Consider the following 24,746-nt stretch of genomic DNA (forward strand, 5'->3'; position numbering starts at 1 on the left):
GTTTTGTGGTTTGTTGAGATGCAATTCTGAAAACCTAAGATGTGTTGCCATGTTCATTTTAGAGACAAGGGGCTTTCTCCTGGAAACCCTCCCAAAAAGCTACACATGCTTTGTCTTTATCTAATTGTACTGCTGTGAACTTTAACATTTAACATGCTAACTGAGGCCTGTTGCTCCTGGGTTTTTTGCAATGTCTCTATGCACTGCAGTCTGACCTTGAGGCCAGTTTTCTGTGACATTCATTCCTGAGAAGTTTTATGACATTTTGTTAAAACATGCTTGAACGGCTGAATCCAGACTAGCAAACTGCAAAAACGTGTAGATTATATCCACAATAGAGTGCATGCTGTATCTACTCAATAAACAATAAATCTAATTTTGTGTTAATGCCCAATTGCATTAAAACTATTTTACTAAATATGGTTAAAACACTGACAGACAATATAAATATATTTTTGGGATAAATTCCACCCTGTAAAATTGTTGATGAATTACATAGTTTTTTCATAGACTTCATACAATTTCTCCACCATGAAGTACAAAACTAATTGATGAGCAAAATGCTTTTTGGCTTCACTTTAAGCCAGCAAAGTGCTGATTGTGGACATTTCTTTAATTTTCCTCTGTCATTAATTCCCCTTGACACATAATTTTTTGATAAACTGCATTCAAGCACAGGACCTTACCTTAATCATCTGATTAACATCAGCTGTTTTATTCACGCTTCACAATCACTGTGTCATTCACAGCTGACACCCAACACTCAGTTATATTGATTCAGGTATAGGTATTATAATCTGACAGCACAAATGGATCCCTTACATGCCAACAGCTCTTAATGTATTACCTCCTCCCACCACCCCAACGTTGTAGTTTCATTCAGTTTTAGCCTGAACGGAACATTTAAGAAGTGCTTATAAAGCCAAATCTTCTCTGCTGCTTTGGTTCCGTCAAAGAGCATTGCCTCCCTCCAAATCTATCAGTTTAACTCTTAGCTTTTGTGTCTGATTAAACCTTCATGTAGCAAACCAGTTCTTTACTGGTATTAATAATTTTATGAGCACTGCATTCAGACTGTACTGGGGATATCCAGTACACAACCACAAAGGCTGAAAGCCTGTTGATTCATACAACTGTGATCAGTGACCAGAACAGGTACTTGCAGGCATCCAACTTAGCAACATATAATGCCCACTTGTGGACACACATTCAGCAATCCAAAGGCTTGGCTAGACTCAGTAAGTAGATTGCACACCTGGTTGAACCCAAAATATGAAACATTATCACGATATTACTTCTGGGTAGTTGCAGTAGGTATTAAACAAAGACAGAGCCCGTTTAGAGGAAAGGAAGAACATACATCTTTATCAGCGTCCACTTACAAAAGGTTATCTTCCCTATTGCTCAAATGTTACCTGATAAATGTCCTGGTAACTCTCAATATTTTCACTGCGGGTGGCACATTTGTCATCGTTGAGGTGGCGGGCAGAGTAGGGCACAGATGGGAACTACTCCTACACACTGGCGTTGACATATGAGCAGCGGGTCGGACCAGACAAGCACGTGTTTGATTGATAACCCCTCGTGCGTACATCTTAACTACCGAGAAGCTGAACTCATGTGCAACGCTGGAATGTAATGAACTACAAGAAGCTTCATAGGTAAAGTTATACAAAAAGTAAGATTACCCCGCATTACTTGGGTAAAACTGTTGCAACGGCAACCACTCTCTCTGCCAACTTTAAATCATACCTCCAAGCTGGTATATGAAGCCTTTTGTGCTTACACGCGGGGGGGGGGGGGGGGGGGGGGGGGAATAACTCAATGAAACAGCATTGTGTGATGTAGCAGGTAGCACATTCCTGATTTGTGGTAGAGTATCAGCTACTTGAAGGTAGTATGCCCACTTTAAAATCAACTTGTCAAATGTGACAAGGAAGATCCAGTAATTAGTACATATTGTCATTCCCTGAAAATAGATGTATTCAGACAACTCGTACCTATACTGATCTGCACATTCATCACGACCCATTTAAATCTATTCTTTGTTGTATGCTTTTTTTATTGCCGTTTTGGAACCCTTCCACAGGCTGCACTGTACACTTGTCATGTGTGCATTCAAATTTATTAAAAACCTGTAAGATAGAACAGTAGGTGTATGTGAAGGGTACATCCACCACCAGTTTACGGGAGGCTCGCATGTTACTGTGTGTGGGCAAGCTGAGAAGAACGGCTCGAGCGAATACAAGAAAAGATACAATGCAACCCTTGTATGGATCTGACGCATTGTAAAAAGGTGTCCCTCGGCTGCTCTGCATCTACTTTTAAAGCGCTCCAAGTTGGGGAAAGCTTAACATAAGGACAATCTTCTCACATCATCAGATTAACGTTTTCTCTTCTTTTGATGCCTAAATATCAGCGACATCACAAACTTTACTTTGTGATTGACGTGAGCCAAAGCACACTTCCAGTATTGCTCATACCTAGAGGACAAAAAACAATTTTATTTCCAAATCTTTAGATATGATGGCTGCTGAGGGGAGAAGTTCACCCTCCAAGGTTTACTCTCTATAATCACACAGATGGAGCCAGCCAGGGATTGTAAAGGTAAGCTAACCCAGTCCCAGCAATTTTTCCACACACAGCAATCTGTTTGGTTTGTTTGCTGTCTCTTCAGGACTGTGGGTTTTTTTTCCCCCCCACTGTTTTGACAGCCTACCATCTGCTTCAGAGCCAATCTCGATCTCATATACCTTCCCCAGTCTGTATTTACTCGGCTGACAGGACTTCAAGTTTGGGACTAAAGATAATCAGTAATGATAGTTTGACTGAAGTGTACGCGCAAATGCTGACACGTGTTTGAGGCGATGATTGGAATAAACCACGACAAAAATAATTTTAATAAAATATTGTATTTAATGGCAGAAAGGAAGAAAACATGCTCTGATGACCTCCACCTGAAATTCAGTCAAAAAGGGCAGAAATCAATGAAGAAGTTTAAGATTCAAAAATAGCTTATGGTTACAAAGTCAGTGCTAAAAAAAGACATAAGATACAATAGGCTAGAAAAAGAAAAGAAACCAAAAAAAGCTATACTATAATAATATATTTGTGCTACAATATCTGCAGTTAAACCGCTCCACCCTCATTTTTTCCCCAAAGGATATGACACAATAAGGATACAAATGGTTCTGCTGGGCCACAATATCAAGCCTTGGTATCTTGAATAGATAAAGTGTAAACATAACTGTGAAGCGAAAACACCATTGCAATAAACATAAGGCTTGTTCTATATATGCACAGTGGCATCATGAGAAAAGGCAAATCATTTCCATATTATCATTTCATCACCATATCATCGCTCACCTGCTGACTTCACCTCTGTTTTGGCCCTCTCTTGGTAGCTGTGTTGTCTTGTTTCGGTCTTGCAGATCGAGCAAATTGCTGAGAATTGTAGAGTTAAGGTCTGGGGCAGCAAATATTTTCAATTCTATGTACTACTGCAATCTATAATTCATTAATTATCTCACAGCCATGGAGTGTCATTTATTTCTGAACTTGCACAGAGCAGCTTTAGGCCACATCGGCCTTCTTCCTTGTGACACTCACTGCCTCATGAATTTAATCTGAGTAAAGGTCTCAGCTATTTGTTCATAAATGCCAGAAGACTTCTGGCCAAAATTGACCTTATAAGAGTTTGGGTCTCTTGGTTTCCTGAGGTTGCCTCACTTACTCAGTGACATAACCATAATCATACAGACTGATAAACAGTTCACCTCACGTAGCAGGTTAAATAAAGAGAAGAGATCCAAATGTGTGGAAGACTGTGACCGGAGTGTTTTCGCTAACAAACCTCAGACTAAAACATATGAGGATTTTATGCCGGGTTTTCTTCAAGCTTACTAATTTTTGCAGCTCTTGGTAAGTGCCATACTGCAGTCTCAGGCAAACTGAAAAAAATCATGACAGGGAATTCAAACTGGGACTGGCTGTCCTCTGCCTAAAGATATCTGTACCTGAATGAACCTCTGTTCACTTTCTGATACTGCAAACAGACTAGAAAAATATCACATTTAAGCTATGAGTACATGCTTATTTCATTTTACAACAAACGTACGCAAACAAGCCAATCCAGGAAACATTTCTCAGAATAAAGGACTAATTATACAATAATAATTGTAGCGTATAACTTAATATCCAGAGCAAAATTTGGGATTAAAAATCTTAACATTTTTACAGTAGCAGTAATTATATAAATAATTTTTGGGAAAACTTAATTTTTTGCTCAGAGTTGGATGAGAACGTTGACACCAAGCTTATCAGTGTAGCCAGCAGCCACTGTGAATGGTGCAATAGCAAGTGGCACAGCTGTTTGTTATTACCTGGTTGGCCCTTGCTTTATGCTAAGCTAATCTTACTGGCAGCCTCCATCAAATTAGTTTTTAATCAAACAGACTTGAAAAGGCACAGCATTACACACAAGAGGAACCAATAAATGCAATCTCAAAGAGTCAAGCAGCTGAGATTGACACAGAGATCAGAAATGAAGGTGAAAGGTAACAAAGTTAACATGTCAACTTCAGGTCAGCCTGCCAAGTGAGCTTCTCCCAACACTGCTGTTGCTGCTTGGACTGCTCCATCAACTGAGAAGACTTCTTTTAATCTTTTATTGCATTATATTCAGATTTTAATTTATTTAGATTGAATTTTTTTTAATTTCCTATTTATTTAGCTCCCACTGAATGTTTTTTTTAAGTTTTCTGAGCTACTTTGTATTTGGATATGTAGCAAGGTCAGTTCTCCTGCTTTGGAATAACGTCCAAACTTTTGGAATAAATAAAGTGCATTCCCATACTGATATCTTCTGACATAAAAAATACCGGCAACCAAAAAAAAAGACCATCCCACATTTTACTAATCACATAGTGGCTAAAATATTATAAATATGAATAAAACCGAATTGATACTGAGAGACAAATTTTATCCTCTTTTTTATTTTTCCTGCAACACAGCTGAATGCAGGACAACACCTGAAGTAAATTATGCTGCAGACATCTCTGTTCACTCTTTGAGCTGAAAGACTAATATGCTGTCGACAAGCTAATTGGGTGCAGGATGCACATTAAAACACTATCAAAGTCAATAGCCTTGTTCCATTAAACAAGTTCAAATGTTGATGCATGGTTATCTCTGGAAAGAGGAAGAAAAACAGGTGGCGGTTCAGAGCTGCCAGATATTAGACCATATCCTCCTGAAGGTACCGAGGACCAAAGCCAAAAGCACATCTGTGAAAGCAAGTGCCCACTTGATAAATCATCTCTCAACTACCCCTTGATGTCTGTACCATTTTCTGCACGTTCACTTACATGTCATAGCCACTTAGATCACTTCCTTCTGTTTACCATGTTTTTACCTGCACTGTATTGTTATGCTAAATAATGCACACTAATGGTTACGTTTTTAAATCCAAACAAATATCAGTGCAACCTGAATTCACACGTTGTCTTTGTTTCATCTGACAGAAAGGATACAACAACCAGAGGTTTGTCATAAAGTACGTAGCCGTTGGTTTCCTTCAGGGCTTTCTCTGCACTCTGCACACTGGGGAGTCCGACGAAGGCCTGCCCTTTCATCCGCCCCTCCTTCATTAACACAATGTCAAACCTATGGAACAGGAATAAAGACACATCATTATCATTCAAAGCTTGTGGCCTGGTCGACTCAACGGTAAGCTCTGGCTTTTCAGCGTTACAAAAGGAAAATGTTATCTGCTCCTGCGAGCTCATAAAACAGCGGCTGTCGGTCATGCATTAGTGAGACCCAGCAACCTGCAGGTTTTTATTCCAATTAATTGATTCAACTGAGTCGATATTTAGCTGGTAGAATAATTGAAACTCTGTATTAAAGTGCAGTCTACTACCAAAACATTAGGCATGTCTAACTACACTGAACACAACATGTCTATCCAGCACACAGTGAAACCTGAAACACTGAATCTCTCTTCTTCATTTCTAATCATTTGGCAACATCAGGTAAGCAGATGGACAGAAAAAGGTAGCTGACTAAATCATTATTTTAAGGTTGACTTCATCAATATAAGTACATGTTAATGACAAACAGCTGTGTAATCACACACATTAACAATTTAAAACTGTGATGACAAAGAAATTTAGAGACGACAGAAAGCTGTCTTTAATTTTGCTGCTGCACAGCTGACTGTGAGTGAGCAGCTGCAGACAGCTGGTTAAGTTATCAAGTGACAACATTCACTCACGTTCACCTTAGTTCTCTTAGGACCAGCTTTTCTGTGCTACAGTTTATTTGAATTCACTAAAGACAAGCTGTCATTTGCATAAATCATCAATTCCCCAAAAACCTGAGATGCTGTTGAAAATACAATTAAAAACAAAAATCTCCCAATTTTCAAAACCCCCATAGTTAACTTAAAACAGGATATTAAAAAATCATATATAATATTTGAAGGTAAAAAATGTACCATTTTAAGAAAAACATTAGCTCATTTTGAATCTCCCCCCATTTATGAACGAGACCCAGAGACACTTGAACTTGACCCAGAGTGGGCACTTCACCCTCTTCTGGAACCATGGCCACAGACTTGGAGGTGCTAATTGTTATTCCCACCACTTTGCACTCAGCTGTGAATGTCTCCAGCGCAAGCGGCAGGTCACCATTTTTGGAAAACATGCACCCTGCATACCCCATATATGCATATATAAAGGTTTTAGAGCAACAGAGCTCTCATACAGACAACAACATATTTTGCATATTTCAGCAATACGATGCTAAACTGCATCCTGCACAAACATCTTTGTAGATTACTTCAGACCTTTCCCCAACTGGAAACATTTTGCAGATCATAAAATTAAAAAACATGAAAGCCAACAGGAAAATATGAAAGTTCAGGACTGTTGAGCAGCTAGAATTCTAAATCAGACAATAATGGGGCAACATTCCTCTCCCAGCAGACCAACAGCTGGTCTCCTCAGTTCCCAGATGTTTGCAGATTGTTGTTAAAGAAGAGTGAATGCGACACCATGTTAAACATGGCCCCACAACAACTTTCTTATACATGTTGCTGCCTTCAAATTCCAAATGACTCATTTTTTTCCCCTTGAAATTGAACATTTTCGCAGTTTAAACACTCAAAATGTTTTCACTGTTGCAAAAAAAGCTGGTGTTCAGAACTCTTTTTCAAAAGTGTTGAGGTCACTAATTGTTGTAAACGCCAAAGAAAAAAGAAAAAAGCCAAGCAGGTCACTAAAGTGAGAAACTGATTGGCTCGCAGAGTTGCAGTTTCCTTTTTATCAACTGAATCTGTGTTCAGAGTCCGTCCTCAACATAAGCTCGGTTTGATGACTCAGGTGGAATATTCATTTGAAGTAGTGCTGATGCACAAACATAAAAACATCCCTCATGAGCTCTACATCAGTTTAGGTACTTATTAATAACACAAGACAGTGTCAGCATGAATAACTAAAAACTCTCAAGAGAAAGTGACAAATTGCTAGAGTCAAAAAATAGCTCATGAAGAGAAACTTGGGGGGGGGGAGTGAATCACAAGTTGTGTTAATATGAAGTAAAGACATGATACGGAGGATTGATGTTAACATACATGTTTCTCTCCTCTTCTGACGAGAGGTTAATGTATCTCCCGTAGATGTACTTCAGCTCCTGAAGACAAATAATAAACATTAGCAGCAAAAATGATTAGGATTTTATTTATTTTTTGTGATGCATCATTACAAAATTGAATAAATATTAACCCAAAATGTTGATGACACATTTGCTTCGCACTTAATTGAGTCTCTCTGCGAACTAGAAGGCAACAAAGTAGCTTATTGGATAAATCAGCTCGACACAGCCGGGAGGTTAACGGTGGAGATTAAGGCAGCCTGACCTTCAGGTGAGCCCAGAGACGCCCACACAGAGAACACTTTCGCTGCCACCTTTTTTCTCACCTTCACCAGGGCCGTTACTCACAGCTGTGAGCTACGGCTAAGAAGGCCTGCGAATTCACTGAACAGCTTCCGTATCAAATGTAAGGGAAGAAATATCACCATTTTCCCAGGAAGCATAGGGTCAAACAGTAGTAATGTATGACATCATCCTGATATAATGCATTGCAAGAACACCTTTTATGAGGTAGTGGCACCTGTTATATGCTTTATGCAATAGCAGTTATCATCAAGCTTCTAAAACAAGACATTTTTAAAGATAACTGATGCTATGCCAATTTAATATATAGGACGATGATCCCAGACTCTCACGAAACAACTCCAGTGAACCAAACAACCGCATAAAAGTGGATCAAAGAGCTAAAATTGGACCTACCTTCTCTTCCACTTGCTTTGCAATGTTCTTCACGTATAGTCTGCAGGTCGGCTCGCCAGGTTCATAATTTTTAAACACAGACATCCTTTTTATCTCTGTTTTAAAAGAGAGAAGGAGGGGGTGCCTTGATGCAAGGTGAATTTCAAAAAAAACAGGTACAAAGGATCACAGGGCTGCCTATACCAAAAAATTTAAATAAATTCAAAGTCGTTGCAACTCAATACCATCCGCTCAATGTTTTATTTAAGACAGGATTGAGAAAGAACTAGGCTTAGAAGCTCCATGACTTTAAAGCAATGATTACATGTATGAACTTGTTTTTCAGTGTAATTGGGCATATCGTGTGTTAGCTGGTGTATACGTGCTTCTAAAAACACGGCGTCAGAGAACGTGAGACAAAGTATTGGTTGGATAGCCCAACTATTTAATAAAGGTCTACCTTTCTGTCAAATTTGCTCTCATGCCAGGGAGAAACAAAACAAGTTGTATAAAATGGTTTAAATATACATGAAAATGTGCATTTTTCCACATTTAAACCTATGTAAATGGACAGCAGAGCCAGAGGAATGTCAGTGTTTATTTGGAGGTGTGTTTTCACCTATTCAACTAAACAGCAGGATTTGAAAGCAGCTCTGCCCTGAAGCTGAATTTAAGCTAACCTGCCCTGCAAAGCCGAGTAGACCTGTAAATGATAATTCTGTCTGTGAGTCACTGGATAAATTGTAAATAATTACGATAACGGAATCTTAAAATCACAACCTCATTAGAGAAAATGACTTGTAATCATCATCATCCCTACAACCTCAGTAATGTTGATCATTTTTGGCCTTCCTGAGTAATGGAAGTTTCAAAGTTTTATTTAACACACCCCAACAGCTAGACAGACAAAAGCACTGGGCCACCTACCAGATCAGTCTTTGAGCTGATGTCTTATGAGTCAGCAGAGCGTTGGTGACTTTTAGCCACTATACGCCTCAGCACGCAGCGCCACCGTTCTGTAAATTTATGTGGCTGCCACTTTGTTGCCGACACGCTGTGGTTCCTAACCGCTTCCACTTTGCAATAATACCACTTACAGCTGATTGTAGAGTATCTAGGAAGGAACTGATCGGCGGCAACAAGTATTACAGTCAAGCTACTTTCGACTGCTCGCTTGTCACAAGGGGCTGCCGCAGTGGGAAGCTCTGCATGTTTGATGTGGCAGCTTTACGGCAGACGCTCTTCCCAACGCAACCCACAAAGGGTCTGGAATTACCTTCTGGTGGTAAACTCGGGCTGGAATTGAACCAGTGACCTTTTGCCTGCCAATCAAACATGTGAACCACTAAAGGTAGACTGCACGGCTAGGTTGTTGATTCTACACAGGGAGAACGATGTTACTTTACTCCCTTATCTCGTCTTAAAATGTTTCAGATTAACAATATACTGACGCTGAATGCTTTGATATTTTGCACTCAAAAAAAGGTGAGTGTAATATTAGACAGTCACAGTCAGTAGAAGCTAATTAGAAGCAGGGTTTTGCAATGCCAAAAGAAAATTCTGTTCCATATTTACCACCAACTCCTGTTTCTGTGAAGGATTTCTTTCAAGGCAGATTTTCCACAATTTGCACTTCTTTTTTGTTTTAGCCATGATGCCTCTCAGCTAACTGGCAGTTTACGCTAATATGCATTTCAAAGTATCTACTGCTTCTACTCTACTCGCATCTAAACAAAGGAGGGAATCAGAATATATTACAGCTCCTTGAAATGGAAAGCAAGGACTTTTGGAAACTGACACAGCAGCTGATGCACAATAAACTGGACCAACAGAACAACAGTTCCATGAAAAAGTGACTACTGTAATCACATAACTAACCTAAAACTGCATTTTTGGATCGTTTCTTACTGATTGATTAATCTGGTAAGCATGAAAATGATGTGACTCAGATCCTGTGGCCTTTGCAGTGACTAGATCACACCCTGCATCACACTATGCATTTTATCCTTACAAAGACTTTGAATCGATGACATGCTGATAGCACGAGGTGGCCCAACCCCTTTACTAAGAGACTTTGTTGCCTTTTCCTTTAATCTGTCACATTTCTGTGCGTTACATTTACCATCTCTTGACAGCCGTCCTTTCTCCAGCTCCTTCCTCGAGATGACATCTGAGACGAGATCCTGCTCGTTGTCACTGTGCTCCTCCTGCTGCTTTGATGCCTGCGTGCTGAAGTAAAGCTTCCCAAAACCTTTAGCCTCTGCTTCCTCCTCATTGCTGCTGGGCTTGATCTCGCTCTGATCCACTTGAATGGACGATGCTAAGGGAGAAAAGTGTAAGCGTGCTAAAACCTGTGTATCACATTGTTACATTAATTATGCACGTATTTCTCATGTGCCACTAGGTTAGATCTGCTCAACCGCTTTATGGTATCAAAAACAGGAGGATGACACTCTCCCTCTAGCACAGTTGAGGTTTTCAAAGTGTTTACCAGTAGCAGATGGTGAAATAATCACTTCCAAAATGTTTATCCTCTTCAGTAAACAACACCAGCTCTGGATGGGGATGGGAGGGTGGAAGCAAATCCTCTTGGTCACAATTAGTTTAACATATTGATATTTAAATTTCTAACTGTGGCATCAGTATAATCCGAGTTGGAAATAATGATTTCTTTGTCGGGATTAATACAACAGGGTTTCATAAGGCAAAGAAATAATGAAAAAGGTGGAAGGTTAAACTTGGTGGCGCTGACTACTGGAAGACGAGCAAACATAAGCACATTCAGTCTCTGTGAAATAAAGAACTGTAATCAAAATTCCCTCCTGTTTTGCAAACATGAGTTTGAAAGGCGGTGGAAGGATAACTCTTTTGAGGAGCACATGAATGCACACACACACACACACACACACACACACACACACACACACACACACACACACACACACACACACGTTGTAGATGGAATTACTAAGAGCAGTGAGCCTCTACAAATCCGAGGAGGGTGGGGGGAGTTGTCACCCACGCAAGGTGTATGTGTGTGTGCACTGGAGCAAGCAGCGTTGGGGAGCTTTTCTGATACACTCTCTGCAGAGAACTAGATCGCTGCTTTCAAAATTATCCTTCTCCTTATCTACCCCCACCTCCCCTTTTCATTTAAATAGCTTGTTTATCGGATCCCACACCTCCACTTCCCCAAAACAAGACTAATCCAAAAAGCCACCTGTCATAGTTTATCTTTCCCCTGCCTTTAGGAAATCTTTTGTGTTTGACTTTGAGATCTATTTTACTTCGCAGGGACTTGCCAGAGAGTGAAGTTGTAGCTAGAGAGCAGGGAGATAAGGCAAACAGGGAACTGCACAGCTGACAAGTAACACAGACTGTGCCCTCAATGACATTTGCTCATACAGATAATGGTTAAACCTTTTTGGTGGCAGTTTCTACCGTGATATACTGCTGTGTAACACTTGGCTGCGACTTCGTCCATGGTGCGGGCTTTAACTTATGTCAATAGGAACATCAAAACACCTCCTGCATCAATGTGATAATAAACATGATGTATAGTAATAACTAAATCCCTACACTGCCTCAGCTGCACAGAAGGACATAAGCAAACCCATCTTTAAACTTTTGCGATATATTTGGAGACTGCAGCATTGGTCTGATTTATCTTAACGGTAACTATAAAAGTAGCTTTTTGCATGTCTTAATACAACTTAGCCTTTGTTTCTCACATGCTAGAGATTTAACAATTTTCCACATCTGTCGCTCAGTACACATGTGGATTTTTTTTTTTTTTTATAAATAGAGGGGGAAAAGCAAACTTCGGGTGGGTCATCCACATAAAGAACGCCGGTGGGTTGATCCCTGACATCTCCAATCCACATGCTGAAATATCCGTGGCCAGGACATGGACAATACATCCATCAGCATGTGTCAATGACAGAAAGTGCTTGAAAGCTATGTGTGATCATGGTTAACTAGCACAATCAACATTGGAAACTGACTAATTAACATTGCATCATTACATAGTTGTCATGGCTGCCACTTCTCATTTCTTAATGATGTCATATTTTAACACTGCTTATGCTAATTTAAAACACGCGGTAAATGTCTGGAGCTTTTCTACTCTACCTGAACACTCAAAGCACTTTACACAACTTTCATCATTCACTTTTATTCATGCACGTGCTCTCTGTCGAACATGCACACACATTCATTGGTGCACTGGAGAGCAGCTCTGGGTTAGGATCTTGATCAGAGGTATTTGACATGCAGACTGGAAGCAGCCTGGGATCAAAGAATCAACCTTCCGATTAGTAGATGACCTGTCCTACCTCCTTCTACAGTTTCTGCTCTTCACCTTTACCACATTTCTACATCCTCATAAAGTTTATTAGTAACTCACTGAGAGCTCTATAGCTCTGGCAGCAGGTTGGAAGAAGCAAATTATAGAGATCATATTTTATTGTTGGAAGTAGGGCTGCTCAATTAATCGAATTTTAATCACGATTACGATCTGGGCTTTCAACGATCATTAAAAATGACTGAGCCGATTATTAGCCCCTCCCTCATTTATCCGCAACACCTTAAAGGCCGGTCCGTGAAAATATTGTCAGGCATAAACCGGTCCGTGGCGCAAAAAAGGTTGGAGACCGCTGATTAAGGGGACCCGAGGGAAGCTCGGAAAGCTAAGCAGAAGTTATTTGGAGAGTGACTGCCGTTGGTTGAAAAGAGTTTAAAAAAAAAAACTTCAGTGGTGTTGCACACTATTTTATATTATTTTTTAAAGTCATTGTTAACCCTTTAAAGCCGGTCAGAGCAGCATGCTCCGTTTTGCGTAACTATTTTTAAATCCCTGTAGAACCTGAACCGTGTAAGCTAGCGCAATAATTTGTTTTGCATATGAAACCGGAGGAGTTGTACTTACATCTGATGCCATCAGCTTGTCCTCGGTCACGGTTTCGTTCCAGATATAGCTTTGCAAAAATTGCATAAAAAGCGCTTGCAGGAACAAAAACACAATATTCCAGAAACACGCTTTGCCGTTCCTATCAGCTGTTCGTAACACTTCCCACAGTGAAATGATGCACCTGCTGTTTTCTTTGCAAATTTGCATCATAGGATTGTTTTTTGTTTTTCCTGCAGTATATAAAAATTGCTGTATCTCCAAAATAAAACTATGAAGACACTCAAAATAAATTTCCTGTGGTGGGAAACTATTTTTTGCAACTTTTTTTGTATTTAAAGTTTTGAGGGATAAACCTCTTAAATTTCTCCAAGTAGAAATATATGTAAACAAAACAAAAGCAATTTTCAATTTTTTTTGTAGTTTATTGCACTTTTTTGCAATTTATGTAATTACTATGGACTTAATGCATACATATTATTAAAATATGGGCTATAACAGTTGTATTGATGTATAGCAACTTGAAATGCTCCCACAAATGGCACTACAGCATGTAAAAAAAAATAAATAAAAATAATATAAGCTCTGGTGGACTTGGTTCTATAGTAGGTCTTAAAGGGTTAAATAAATATCGTCAAATAATCGTGATCTCAATTTCAGTGAAAATAATCGTGATTATCATTTTTGCCATAATCGAGCAGCCCTAGTTGGAAGTATTAAATCCACCTTTAGCAAAGGTCTGTATATCCCTCTTTGGAATCGCACTAAAAGTTAAGCAGCGATTAAAAGTAAAAATAAATAAATATCTTGTGATAATTAAGCACAAGCATTTGGATGGTACCTTAAAATGTAAATAAATTAAAAACAGATAATTTACTGTGAAATGATCCTTGTCATTCTGTAATCCTTTAATCATATTATGTTACATTGATCATCGTCTGTGCCTCAAGCTTTCATGTCTTGTGCATAACTAAACACAAACAAATTACGGTCTTGCAAAGCCACCTGTGGTTGATGGACGACTTCTTCTATCTCAATTTCCTTTTCAAACAGTAACTCTGGCTGAACTGTATCTTTCCAGCGTCATCAGTACAACTTAAATAAGTTCAGTCAAGAGAAGGACCAACAATAACTTTGATAACTGGGACAAAAAGTCTCAATTTCATTTTTGTACCTTTTTTGTTACCATTTCTGTGAAACAGTTATTTTTACCCTTCAACAATGGCAGGCTCCTTTATCTCAGCTCTGTTTGTCCTTTTCAAAAAAAACAAAACAAAAAAAACCCCATCATGAATTTCTACAACTGATTAACTACTCTAAACTTCCTCCTGCTTTCCTCTTTATATTACTCGAAACTGAATATCTCTCGATCTTCAGTTTCAGAGGCATCAGCTTGGAAACTGTCATGACTCAACAAAAAAGCTCAATCCAGTAAAACTAGCCAACATAATTGACAGCAGAAATTGTGGGAGGGAGGATTACCTTTGCCTTCGTCGTCTTCAGGCTGAGCTGGCCTACTTCCTTCAACAGCAGCTGCTACATCCGGAGCTGAAATGCGGAACTCAATTTTCCTCGGACCGGCGGCGTGGGGCTGCTCAAACACATCCGAGGGCTGCAGAGTCGCAGCACTGAGGACAACAAAGACAATCACTGCTACCCTCTACTGCAATCTCTAAAAATAACCTACAATAAAACTGAGCTCCTGAGCCCCTTACGGTTCAGGATATTTTGTTCTGGTCAACCTGAGATATTTCCCAGTCCACAAACATGTGGCCAGGAGACTGTGTGTTTGTGTATATTTATAGTTTAGTAACAGAGTTTGTGGCCTGTCATTAAGGGAGTGTGTGAGTGTGTGATGCTGAAACAACAAGTCTCCGAGCCGCACGAGGCTGTGTTTATGAGGAAGACTTATTATCTGGAGGTTTTTGCCCTCTCTCTTTAGCTGCCTGTGAATACTGTCCTGAGATGAGCTATGCGTGAGGACTGTGACATGAATGAGTGCCTTTGGTCTACCTCTGAGAGTCTGGCTTGGGAGCATAGAGTAGATCCTTGATCCTGGGCTTCTTTCGTTTTGAAGCTGTTTTTGGTCTCAAGGGTCGCTTGCATGCTTGGTTGACCAGGCCCATCAGACGAACAATCCTGAAATAAACCAAGCATAGGGAATAAGGGGGAAATCGTCCAACTTGGTCCAAAAAATAAAAAATAAAAAAATCTATCAAGCTAGTACTGTAATCACACATTTGCAAATGTATATGGATAGTTAAATATCTGCTGTAATCAGATTTAGAAATGTATTAAAAAAAAATTCTCTAAATTTATATTCTGATTTGTAAATGTGCAGAAGGATCATTGATTTTCCAGGTCTCTGGAGCTCAGCTGGAGGGCTGGGACATCACTTTGGTGATTATCTTCTATAACACGTCAGTCTAAAATCATCCATAGGTGGTCAACTAGGGAGGAGACCTGGTGACCGCAAAGACAATAGTATATGATTCACACTAGTTTTTTTTTTACTCATCAGACCATTCAGCATCCTCAGACCCTAACACTGGAGGCACAGCCGTTCTGGAAGATACCACTCCCATCAGGACAGGAATGTTTCATCACACCATAAAGGTGATCACTCAGAGCAACTTCATATCGATTGGCAGTGACCCAAACCATGCCAGTATCATTCCACTGACAGCCAGCCAACGCCGTCGATGTAAGGTTCAAAGATTCATATTTGCCCTTTAGTTTGTCACCTGCTGCTAAAGTGGAGCAAAAGTCAGACACGAAAATCTTTGCATTTACACAATTGTGGATCTACACGAGCTTTCTGCATATTTAGAAAATATGACAGGGAGTGAGATACAGATGTGAAAGTCTCCACACACGTTTGCAACTAATCTTTTCTCTAGAAAGATTAATACTGATGAATAATATGTTAATACGCCGGCATGACCGTTAGCTATGATGAGGTGCAAAACTATCTCAAACAGTGTTTGTGCTGCACTCTGTCGTCGCCTCACCTCTCTTTGTCTTCGTCGTCTCCACTCTCATACTCGGATTCTTCCTCGCTGCTCATTTCCATCTCCTCCTCTGGTAAAGGGGGATAATCGGGAGGGAAGGGAGGAGGCATGGGGATGGGTGGAGCAGGAGGCAGGAGTTCAAACTGCGGGAAAGAAAATTACATGGCTTAGCATACAAATGGGAGAAGCGATGGCTGATTTTGATTTTAAATTAAATACAGATATTTTAAATTCGACAACAGTCAAAGGAGACGACTTTACGGTACTAAAAACAACAATTATTTTTGCAGTTGAGCAACCTGACGACCAGCTTCTAATAACTAATAAAATGTAAGAAAATGAGCGCACAATAGAACCAACGTGTCAGAGGAAAAAAGGAAACTCCTAGCACAGCTGGACACAGCATTCCCGGACATTTTGCATGAGAGAGGATCTCTCCCTTCACATCCTATCAATTGTTTTTTTTGTCTATGACTTTGACATTTTGAACATTGGAATTTCCTTGAATATTGAGCATCATTGCTCTGCTTCTGAACCACCATGTCAGTTACATACAGTTAAATGTAAAGTTTCTGTTGTATTCTCTGTCTCTGCTGTTTTTGCTGCTTTGCTTGCATGTGTACAGTATATGAACCCTTTTGTAATCACTAAGGCTGGAAAAGACGAGTGAAAGCCTGACTTTAATAATTAACGGACCCTCTAATAGCAGCAGCCTCCATCAGACCTTGGCTGTAGCTGCTTCTGACACTTCCAAATGGTTTTTGGCATCTTTTTGGACCGCTCCTCTTTACAAAGCTGTTTCAGTCCATCAATATTTCTGGGATGTTTTGATTAAACACAATTCCTCAGGTCATGCCACAGAATGAAAACCGAGTTAAGGTCAGGTCTCTGTCTTGCGAGTTTCATCCTTTTAACCATCCTTCTGTTGATCTACTCGTGTGCTTTTTGTCACTGCCCTGTTGCATCACCCAACCTCCCCTGAACTTCAGGGCATGGACTTCTTGCCTGCATTTCTCCTGTAAAATTCATTATTCCTTCAATGATAGCAAAGGAAAGTGTTTTGGGACAGGCGGTTGATTTTCTTTTCTCTTTTCCTATTTTGCAAACCTTTTTTGTGGACTGTAGCGCTTTGGGGTGTCCTTCCATTAAATCAATTCTTTCTCAGCGCTTTTCTAACAGTTGAGACATCAAAAAGGATTTCACAAGTTTACCAAGAGATTTCTGCAGGTACTTTTATGTTACCCTCGGGTTGTTTTTTCACTTCTTGCAGGACTGCACACTGTGTTCTTGTGTGATCTTTGCCCACTCCACTTCAGCTAAAGTAGCAACCTGTCCTGAATTTGTCCTATTTGTATGCACTTTGCAGACTGATGAGCACTCAGGTCTTTAGAACGGCCGTTGCAGCCTTCTCCAGCTTTGGGTATAAAGCCTGCTGTGATTTTGTTGAGGTATGGTTCATGCCAACCAATCATTTGAGGGAAGAGCAGCACCTGCATCTGCTTTACTGAAACACCAAACTCAAAGTAGTTTTTGGAGAAGTTCTGAATGTGAATATTTACTCATTAGTTTTCCCTGTTTGTGTATTATTAGTTTACTCAGACTGTGTCTGAATAAAGTACTCATAAAATACCTTTTATGAGTATTCAGTGTAGAAATACTGATCATACCAAAGTGTTCCTGCATCTGAAAGTGTGACGTGAACACATGAAAGTTCTGATGATTAATAAACAAGCTAACTAGTACATTTGTATATTTATATGTGCATTTTGACAAAAAAAAGAATATGAACTATGAATGAAAAGAAAGTAGGAATATTTTGGCTGATCTGGGAAAAGTGCTCACATTTACTGCTCAAACATGTTCTTTTTACATTTAAGAACTTTCAGTCTCCGTATTTGGGAAAGTCAAAAAGTTAAGGAAAGGTAGGGATCTATAGTTCTGCTCATCAACCTAAAGACACACAGCTGAGTGTTACTGCCTTAACAAGCTGTCTAACTCTCAGAAGTACATTTTGTGAAACATAACACCTGCTTTTATAAAAAAAACAAAAAAAAAAAAATCTTCACATTTACACACTTGGAAAGAGCTTTACATTCAGTGATGGTGTACAGAAGCTTACCATGGGTGGTCTGGCTGTGATTGGGCCAAAAGGACATGGCAAATTCATCTTGTTCATCAGATGAAGTACCTGTATAGTTTGAGATACGAGTTTGAGAACAGTGAAAATTCATAGCACAGGCTGGGGGGAGAGAGCAGGTAATATAAATATATATTGCTGCTCTCAAACAGGCAGCCGGAAACTCGGGCTCCATATGTAAAACAGATTTCCAGGCTTTCGCATACAAATACGAGGATCAAGGTGAGATTGAGGCTCGAGTGAGATGCCTACAATGAGGCAGAGCACCGGGAGAGCTTCTCCGAAACACACTAGCACCACCAAGCTGCTGACACGGGGAACAGCAGCAATTAAAATCCAGGCAGCGCGGCTCCCAGGGAAATGTTAAACCCATAACTCATGCCGCCCACTTATGGTTTATTATTAATACTTGCTTCCCAAATTGAGATTTAAAAGGCAAATGTTTGCCGTTTGATCTTTAAGAGCCTGGATGCAGTTCAAAAACCTCTGGGACACTTATTCCAGAATCATATTCCTATTTTACAATATAAATGTAGGGACTCGAAATGCTGTCACATTAGCTTGAGTTTTTTCTTTCCTGCACTAATTCCCACTTACCAAAAATGAACACAGGGACATCATTATTATGGCCAGCATCTGCGCATCAAGGTAAAATAACAAATAAAACCACACAAAGGAAGCTGTGTTTACTCACTTGAACATAAAACTTTGGCACGCTCATGAGGGCGTGTGTTATATTTGTCAGAATGCCATTAGAGGGTGGTGGATATAAATATTTCAAAGTGGGATTTGATTGAAACTTCAACCTGTAGGAGACAAAGAGAGGGGGAAAAAAGAGTGTTAGTTTAAACCTGCAACTCTCTGCCTTAAACACAATAAATCCTTCACTGAAAAACAGTCACGAGAAAAAAAAAAAAGTATGGAAATTAGCGTGGAAACAACTGACGTTTTGAATACATCTGAAGGAGCAAACACTCGATCCATTTCAAATGAGTGCATACAGATGAAGGTGATGTACTCTAAACAAATTCAGTCATTTTCTCAATTTCTATACACAAAGCAGTCAAACGGGAACGAAGCATGTACACTTCTATATTTATCTCCTTCACCTTCAAATCTAAAATTGGAATCCAGATTAAAGCACAAGTGATCCGAGTCTGCTCTGGGGAACGACAGGCAGAAACGGTCTGAAGCCAAGAAATCCTAGAAAGGACTAAACCACGCTTGGCTGGTGACCAGACAGGAAAACACCCAACCTTTAGGAATAATGTGCTCTGTACTAGCAAATCAAAAACAGTGTTTTGGGGTTACGCTGTTAGTTTATGGCTTTACGGAGCATGTCCCTTGCAGTCTCTGATTCAACTGTAAAGTCTGCATCACACCAAGGACTGCTTGAAGATCATTTTAGGCCATCTGCTCCAAGAATTGATGCTGAACCAGAAGTGACTTTTGAAGAGGATAATGATCCTAAGAACAGCAGCAAATCCACCAAAAAATGGTTTCGGCATGAGAAACGGAGAGGTAGAGGAGAAGGAACGGTCTCGTCAAAGCTCAGATTTAATCCCACTGAAATCATGGGATTAAATCATGCAAGAAAACCCTCAAACATCCTGAGAATGAATGAATATTGCATATAAATTGGTCAAAAGTTAAAGCAAGATGATGTCAGAGACTGGCAGACAATTATGTAACACGTCCCTGTTTTGTTTTTTGTTCTTTTTATAAGCACTGTTCAAAGATAATCACGCGTTTGCTTTCTCAAATACTTTTTATGGGATAAACTTCTTCACATGACTATATGTCAAAACAGTCACACATCAGTGTGTGGCCCAGGCAGTGGCCCTACCTCTTGCTAGGAGGCCTGTCATTAAGATTAAAAGCACAAGCCATGCCGTGTCAGCACAGCAAGGTTGGTCCTCGGGAAATAGATTTCTTAAGGTGCCAATCTACACAGCATGGGACAACAAATTCACCTACACTCAAGACTAATGAGCAAAGACTGAAGGTAGGAGAGAGTTATTTAATTTGCCACTAGAAACAGCAGTTAAAGGTGCGGAGGCCTGGTAAATGGTGCCTTAACAGCACTCCAACTCACCTTCGTCATCATTTGATTTAGTGAATGTAGATTCTGTTGTGTTGCGGCTTGAAGCCACGTCATCAGCAAGATGTTTTTCCCCACAAACATTTCTCCTTTGTTCCAGCGCTCAACCACAACTTCTCCAATTAGAATGAAAGCAAGCTGAAGTTAAGGACTTAACCACAGAGCCCGACCGATACTGATATGTACTGTACTGTAACACCGTGTAAAACCGTGTACTGTATTTATTCTTATTGTATTCTAATTTTTGCGTCATAACTTTTGCACTGTCCACTTCCTGCTGTGACAAAACAAATTTCCCACGTGTGGGACTAATAAAGGTTATCTTATCTTATCTTATCTTATATTTAAGGATTTTAAAAAGTCATTCTGATCTTTTGAACCACTGTTTTTTTTTTTTTAGATTTTCCAAACATTTGCAACATGTAGTCATTTATTTACCCGGCTTGACTGGATCAGCTGGTTGTTGTGCTTGTGGTTCCAAACACGTGCTTCTTGTGTTTAAAATTGAAAAACAGGGATGTTGCAAAGCGCCCTCTGGTGGGCAAACTATGAAACATCAACACTCATAATATAGTTGAAGGGTGTTTCTCCCATTTCCTCTTTACTTTTAAAACGTTCCCTTACCGACCATTATGAATGCAGCTAATATTATTGGTCGCTAGCAGCAAACAGCTAGTAGGGGTCGCCGATAAAGTCGGACTGTGGTTGTATGCCTCTCCCAGCTCAGTTTTTTCCAGTTTGCATCAATGTGAAATTTGCAAGATGATTAAAATCTCCCCTTCTGCTCTTTAATTATTAATGGCCAGGAAAAAAAATACATGTTTTGCAACGCATCAGCATATGAGTCTGTCTGATTTGCACCTACTCAAACAGACTTTACTTATTTCTTCTAAAGAAAACAACGTAAAATTGTTTTCTTAATTATTAGCATATAATTTGCCACAGAACAAATTACAAAAATGTAAATGTGTACAAAATGCAGTTCTAGCCTTTCTGCTTATACAATGATTGAATTAAGAAAATGAGCATAGCTGACCACTATTTTAGAGTCCCCTTTTTTTAAAAGCACAGATTAATGTATTTTAAATTCACTTAATATCCCTCAATGTATTATTTAGTCCATAAAAGGAACCAAAGACTAGTGAAAAACAGTGAAAAACATCAGAGTTCTCCTTCTGCAATCACATTTTTGCTGTACAGGAGATTTAAAATACGCCGTCATTGGTGAACTCAAGCTCAAAATAACCAGCAAGTGCAGCTAGCAGGACATCTCAATTTGTCCCTAATCCAACCTTTCTACAAGCTCTAACACACCTAAATGCAATATACTCGTCTAACCAGACAGCACATTCTCTCAGTTTGTGCAGACTAGTATTAGAATATGGAGCTCTTAAGTCTGGGTTGCTGTAGCAGCAACAGCAAGACAAACTGTCAGAAATGGAGTGAAAGGTATCAAAGACCACCTGGTCCCACCAACTGGCAGGACAGACGGCCTGTCAGGCGCTCAGTGGCGGCCTGGCTATCTAATTGGACACAAGGCGTTTGACAGCTCCCAACTACAGCTCTCAGATTCTCATCCAGGTTTACTGTCAGCCAGCCTCCAGGCAGTTTCTGCATAGCCAAACTGGCAACACTCCGCAGTTTGGAGAACATGTGTCACACATGCATATTTAATCGAATAAGACAGAGTTTGGGCAGGTAATGACTCACAAACTCTGGGTAATGGGAGACAGGGCCTGTCACCAAAAGGCAGAATGCAATATAGTGTTTTTGTTTTCTTTTTTTAACCCCACAAAATGGCAAAAAGAACAAAGACTAGAAATCTACAAGGTATCTAATGAATAATGCACTAGAGAATAACATCAGCCAAAAAAATAAAAATAAAATAAAAAACAAAACAAGTGATAAAAATAAAATGTTTCCTTCCCTCATGTCACACCAGCTTCATGATGACATGCTTTCATTCTTACCCGAGACTCGGTGCAACGCCCGTCTCTATGATGGGAATATTTGGCTTTTTACTCTCCTGCTTCTTCTGCTCTTGTTTGACATTTTCACCGCTACAGAAAGGCAGAGGGGAGGTTCAGACCACTACAAGGGATGCAATCATCTGCTGTTAACTGACAGAGGCATTAACAGTCCATCAATTTACATAAGAATGAAGGTCTGTGCAGCCCGGGGTTATTCAGACAGCTCACCTTTCTGACACAGGCGGGTCCTTTAGCACTGTTATGTGATCTTGGCCTTTTGCAAACTCCACAATGAGTGTCTGATCAAGAACCTCTAACTGATGGAGTCTGCTTAGAGCCTATAAAAAAAAAAAAAGATGTTAAGGGGACTGAAAAAGACCATACAGGACAAAGTGAGAGAAAAACCAGAGGAAGTCTCAAACAAAACGCTTACCCTTGCCGCTGACTTTTCACTCCTAAACGTTGCAAAGGCTGCATGTTTCTGTGGAAATGGACAAACATGTTCAGACTGCCTGGCAACTCAAATGAATGTCAGGATGTGAGATACAGCTCATGGGATAATCGGTGAGGAGAAACGTACCAAGCGGCCCCTGTTTGAGAAGACTCTGACTGACTCAGCTCCGAAATACTTCAGAAGGTCTTCCTTCTCTTCCTCGCTGAGCTCAGCTGGTAAGTGGTGGACAAGCAGTGTTTTACTGCAGTTTGTTTGGACTGGGTCTTCATTCATTTTGCTGCAGGACAGCAGTAAGAGAAATGGCAGCAAGTTAAGCTCACAAACCTCCAACAGTGAGCAGCACTCACCTCCTGTGTCCAGTGATAACCACTACCTAATAAGCAACCTTTCACCTAAAAGAGCAATTTCACAGGCTAACTGGTGGTGCAATGCCTCTTGATACTGTCTGCCCCACTGATGCTTTTGACCGGCCCTATGTTCAATATCTAAATCGTTTAAATTGGTGCCAGCCTTCGCATACAATCATATATAATAGTCCTGTGACCATACGAGTAGTGAAGATTTAGGTTACACCAGATGCAGCACATCAGTCTGATACTAACGCTGATGTATTAGACTGGACATCTGACACGTGCTTCTAACAGGCTGAGCAAGCCTCTGTTCAACCCCTAGCAATCGTTAAAGACAATGAGAAATGTGCGTGACTGCAGGCTGAGGTACTAGGTTTAGGCTCATTTATAGAAAAACGTTGGTATTTATTTAAACAAATGATGCCGAATTAATTAATGAATTATGGTCATTTAAAAAAAAAAAAAAAAAAAAGCTGAAGTGAAGCGATATAAGACGTGCTGCTTTTTCCACTAGCAAAGCCAAGTTTAATATGCCTTTCCTCCAATAGCTGCTCTACTCCACGATGACTAAGTCCTTACCGTAATGTGCCGCTAACGCTGGTGCTACACGGAGCTAACGTTAAGCTAATTTATCTCAGCCTTTATATGTTCTGGACACTTTCGAGAACCAAAGTAAAGATTTTAAAACATAAAACAGAGTTCCGAACCGCAATAAACCTTTCTGATCAGAAACTTACCTCCAAAACCAGCCAGTAAACAAACCCACTTCCGTATTCTCTTCTTCTTATAACATTTGACAGCATCAGGAATGTACATTAGCGCCACCCTGTGGACTGGAGTATAAAATGCCTAACTTCTTTTTGCGAGTCCCCCTTCCTCCGGGACTCTCGTACAGAACACGCATATATGTAAATATAATTTTAAAAAGTACTAATATGTAATATTTGATAGTAATACATAGCTCACTGAAGCTTCTTTCATCACTTATTTGAAAGCTAAAGCTCTAGTGTTTATTATGAAGGAAATACCGGAAGTAGTTGGTGTAGTCATTCAGTTAGACCACTATAGAACATACACGGTAACAATAAATGGTTAGTTTTGGTCTCATGTTTTATAGATGAACTTAAATTATAGCTCGCATTCTGTATTCCTTGTTCCTCTAGTGCGCATCATTTTAATACTGATTTAAGTATTAAAATGATGCGCACTAGTGGCTTCAAGTGAAGACTGACAATGGGAGGCAAACCTGAGCAAAGCAGTCGAATTAATAAGCCGATAACGTGTTACAGTAAAGACTGACATGATACCTTCTCATTTCCCACAGAGATGGCTACTTGAAGATGCGTGTTTTTATCGCCCTCTAGTGGTTACAATGAATGACTAAATTCGTCAAGCCAAAGGTGAGAGCACGTGGACACTTCCAATGACTACCTCCAAAATACAACGACAAAAATCGAGGAAATAAACAAATACGGGAACCTGTCAG

The 24,746-nt window shown here is 39.9% G+C and overlaps 1 protein-coding gene across 5 annotated transcripts; it reads right to left on the minus strand.

Moving 5' to 3' along the window:
* Positions 1–2,896: 2,896 nt before the first annotated feature.
* rnpc3 (RNA-binding region (RNP1, RRM) containing 3) lies at positions 2,897–24,057 on the minus strand. 5 transcript variants are annotated; one of them, XM_085286494.1, is made up of 16 exons: positions 23,998–24,057; positions 23,037–23,187; positions 22,890–22,937; positions 22,685–22,794; positions 22,457–22,546; positions 19,080–19,191; positions 18,368–18,436; positions 16,249–16,391; positions 15,251–15,376; positions 14,720–14,865; positions 10,454–10,651; positions 8,353–8,447; positions 7,634–7,692; positions 5,532–5,664; positions 3,367–3,444; positions 2,897–3,247 (listed from the first exon to the last, which is right to left on the minus strand). In XM_085286494.1, the coding sequence occupies exons 2-15, from the start codon at positions 23,181–23,183 to the stop codon at positions 3,376–3,378; spliced, it is 1,545 nt and encodes a 514-aa protein (XP_085142620.1). In that variant the 5' UTR covers positions 23,184–23,187; positions 23,998–24,057; the 3' UTR covers positions 2,897–3,247; positions 3,367–3,375. The 5 variants fall into 5 exon arrangements, with proteins under 5 accessions (XP_085142620.1, XP_085142621.1, XP_085142623.1 ...); XM_085286495.1 differs by lacking the exon at positions 23,998–24,057 and adding an exon at positions 23,840–23,989; XM_085286497.1 differs by lacking the exon at positions 23,998–24,057 and adding an exon at positions 23,258–23,989 and having other exon boundaries at positions 2,897–2,957.
* Between the last annotated feature and the right edge of the window lie 689 nt (positions 24,058–24,746).

This window comes from Mchenga conophoros, linkage group LG9, assembly GCF_057382185.1.
Source record: "Mchenga conophoros isolate Kocher_MC1m ecotype Shallow Benthic linkage group LG9, M_conophoros_male_GT1.1, whole genome shotgun sequence".
NCBI classification, from domain to species: Eukaryota; Metazoa; Chordata; class Actinopteri; order Cichliformes; family Cichlidae; genus Mchenga; species Mchenga conophoros.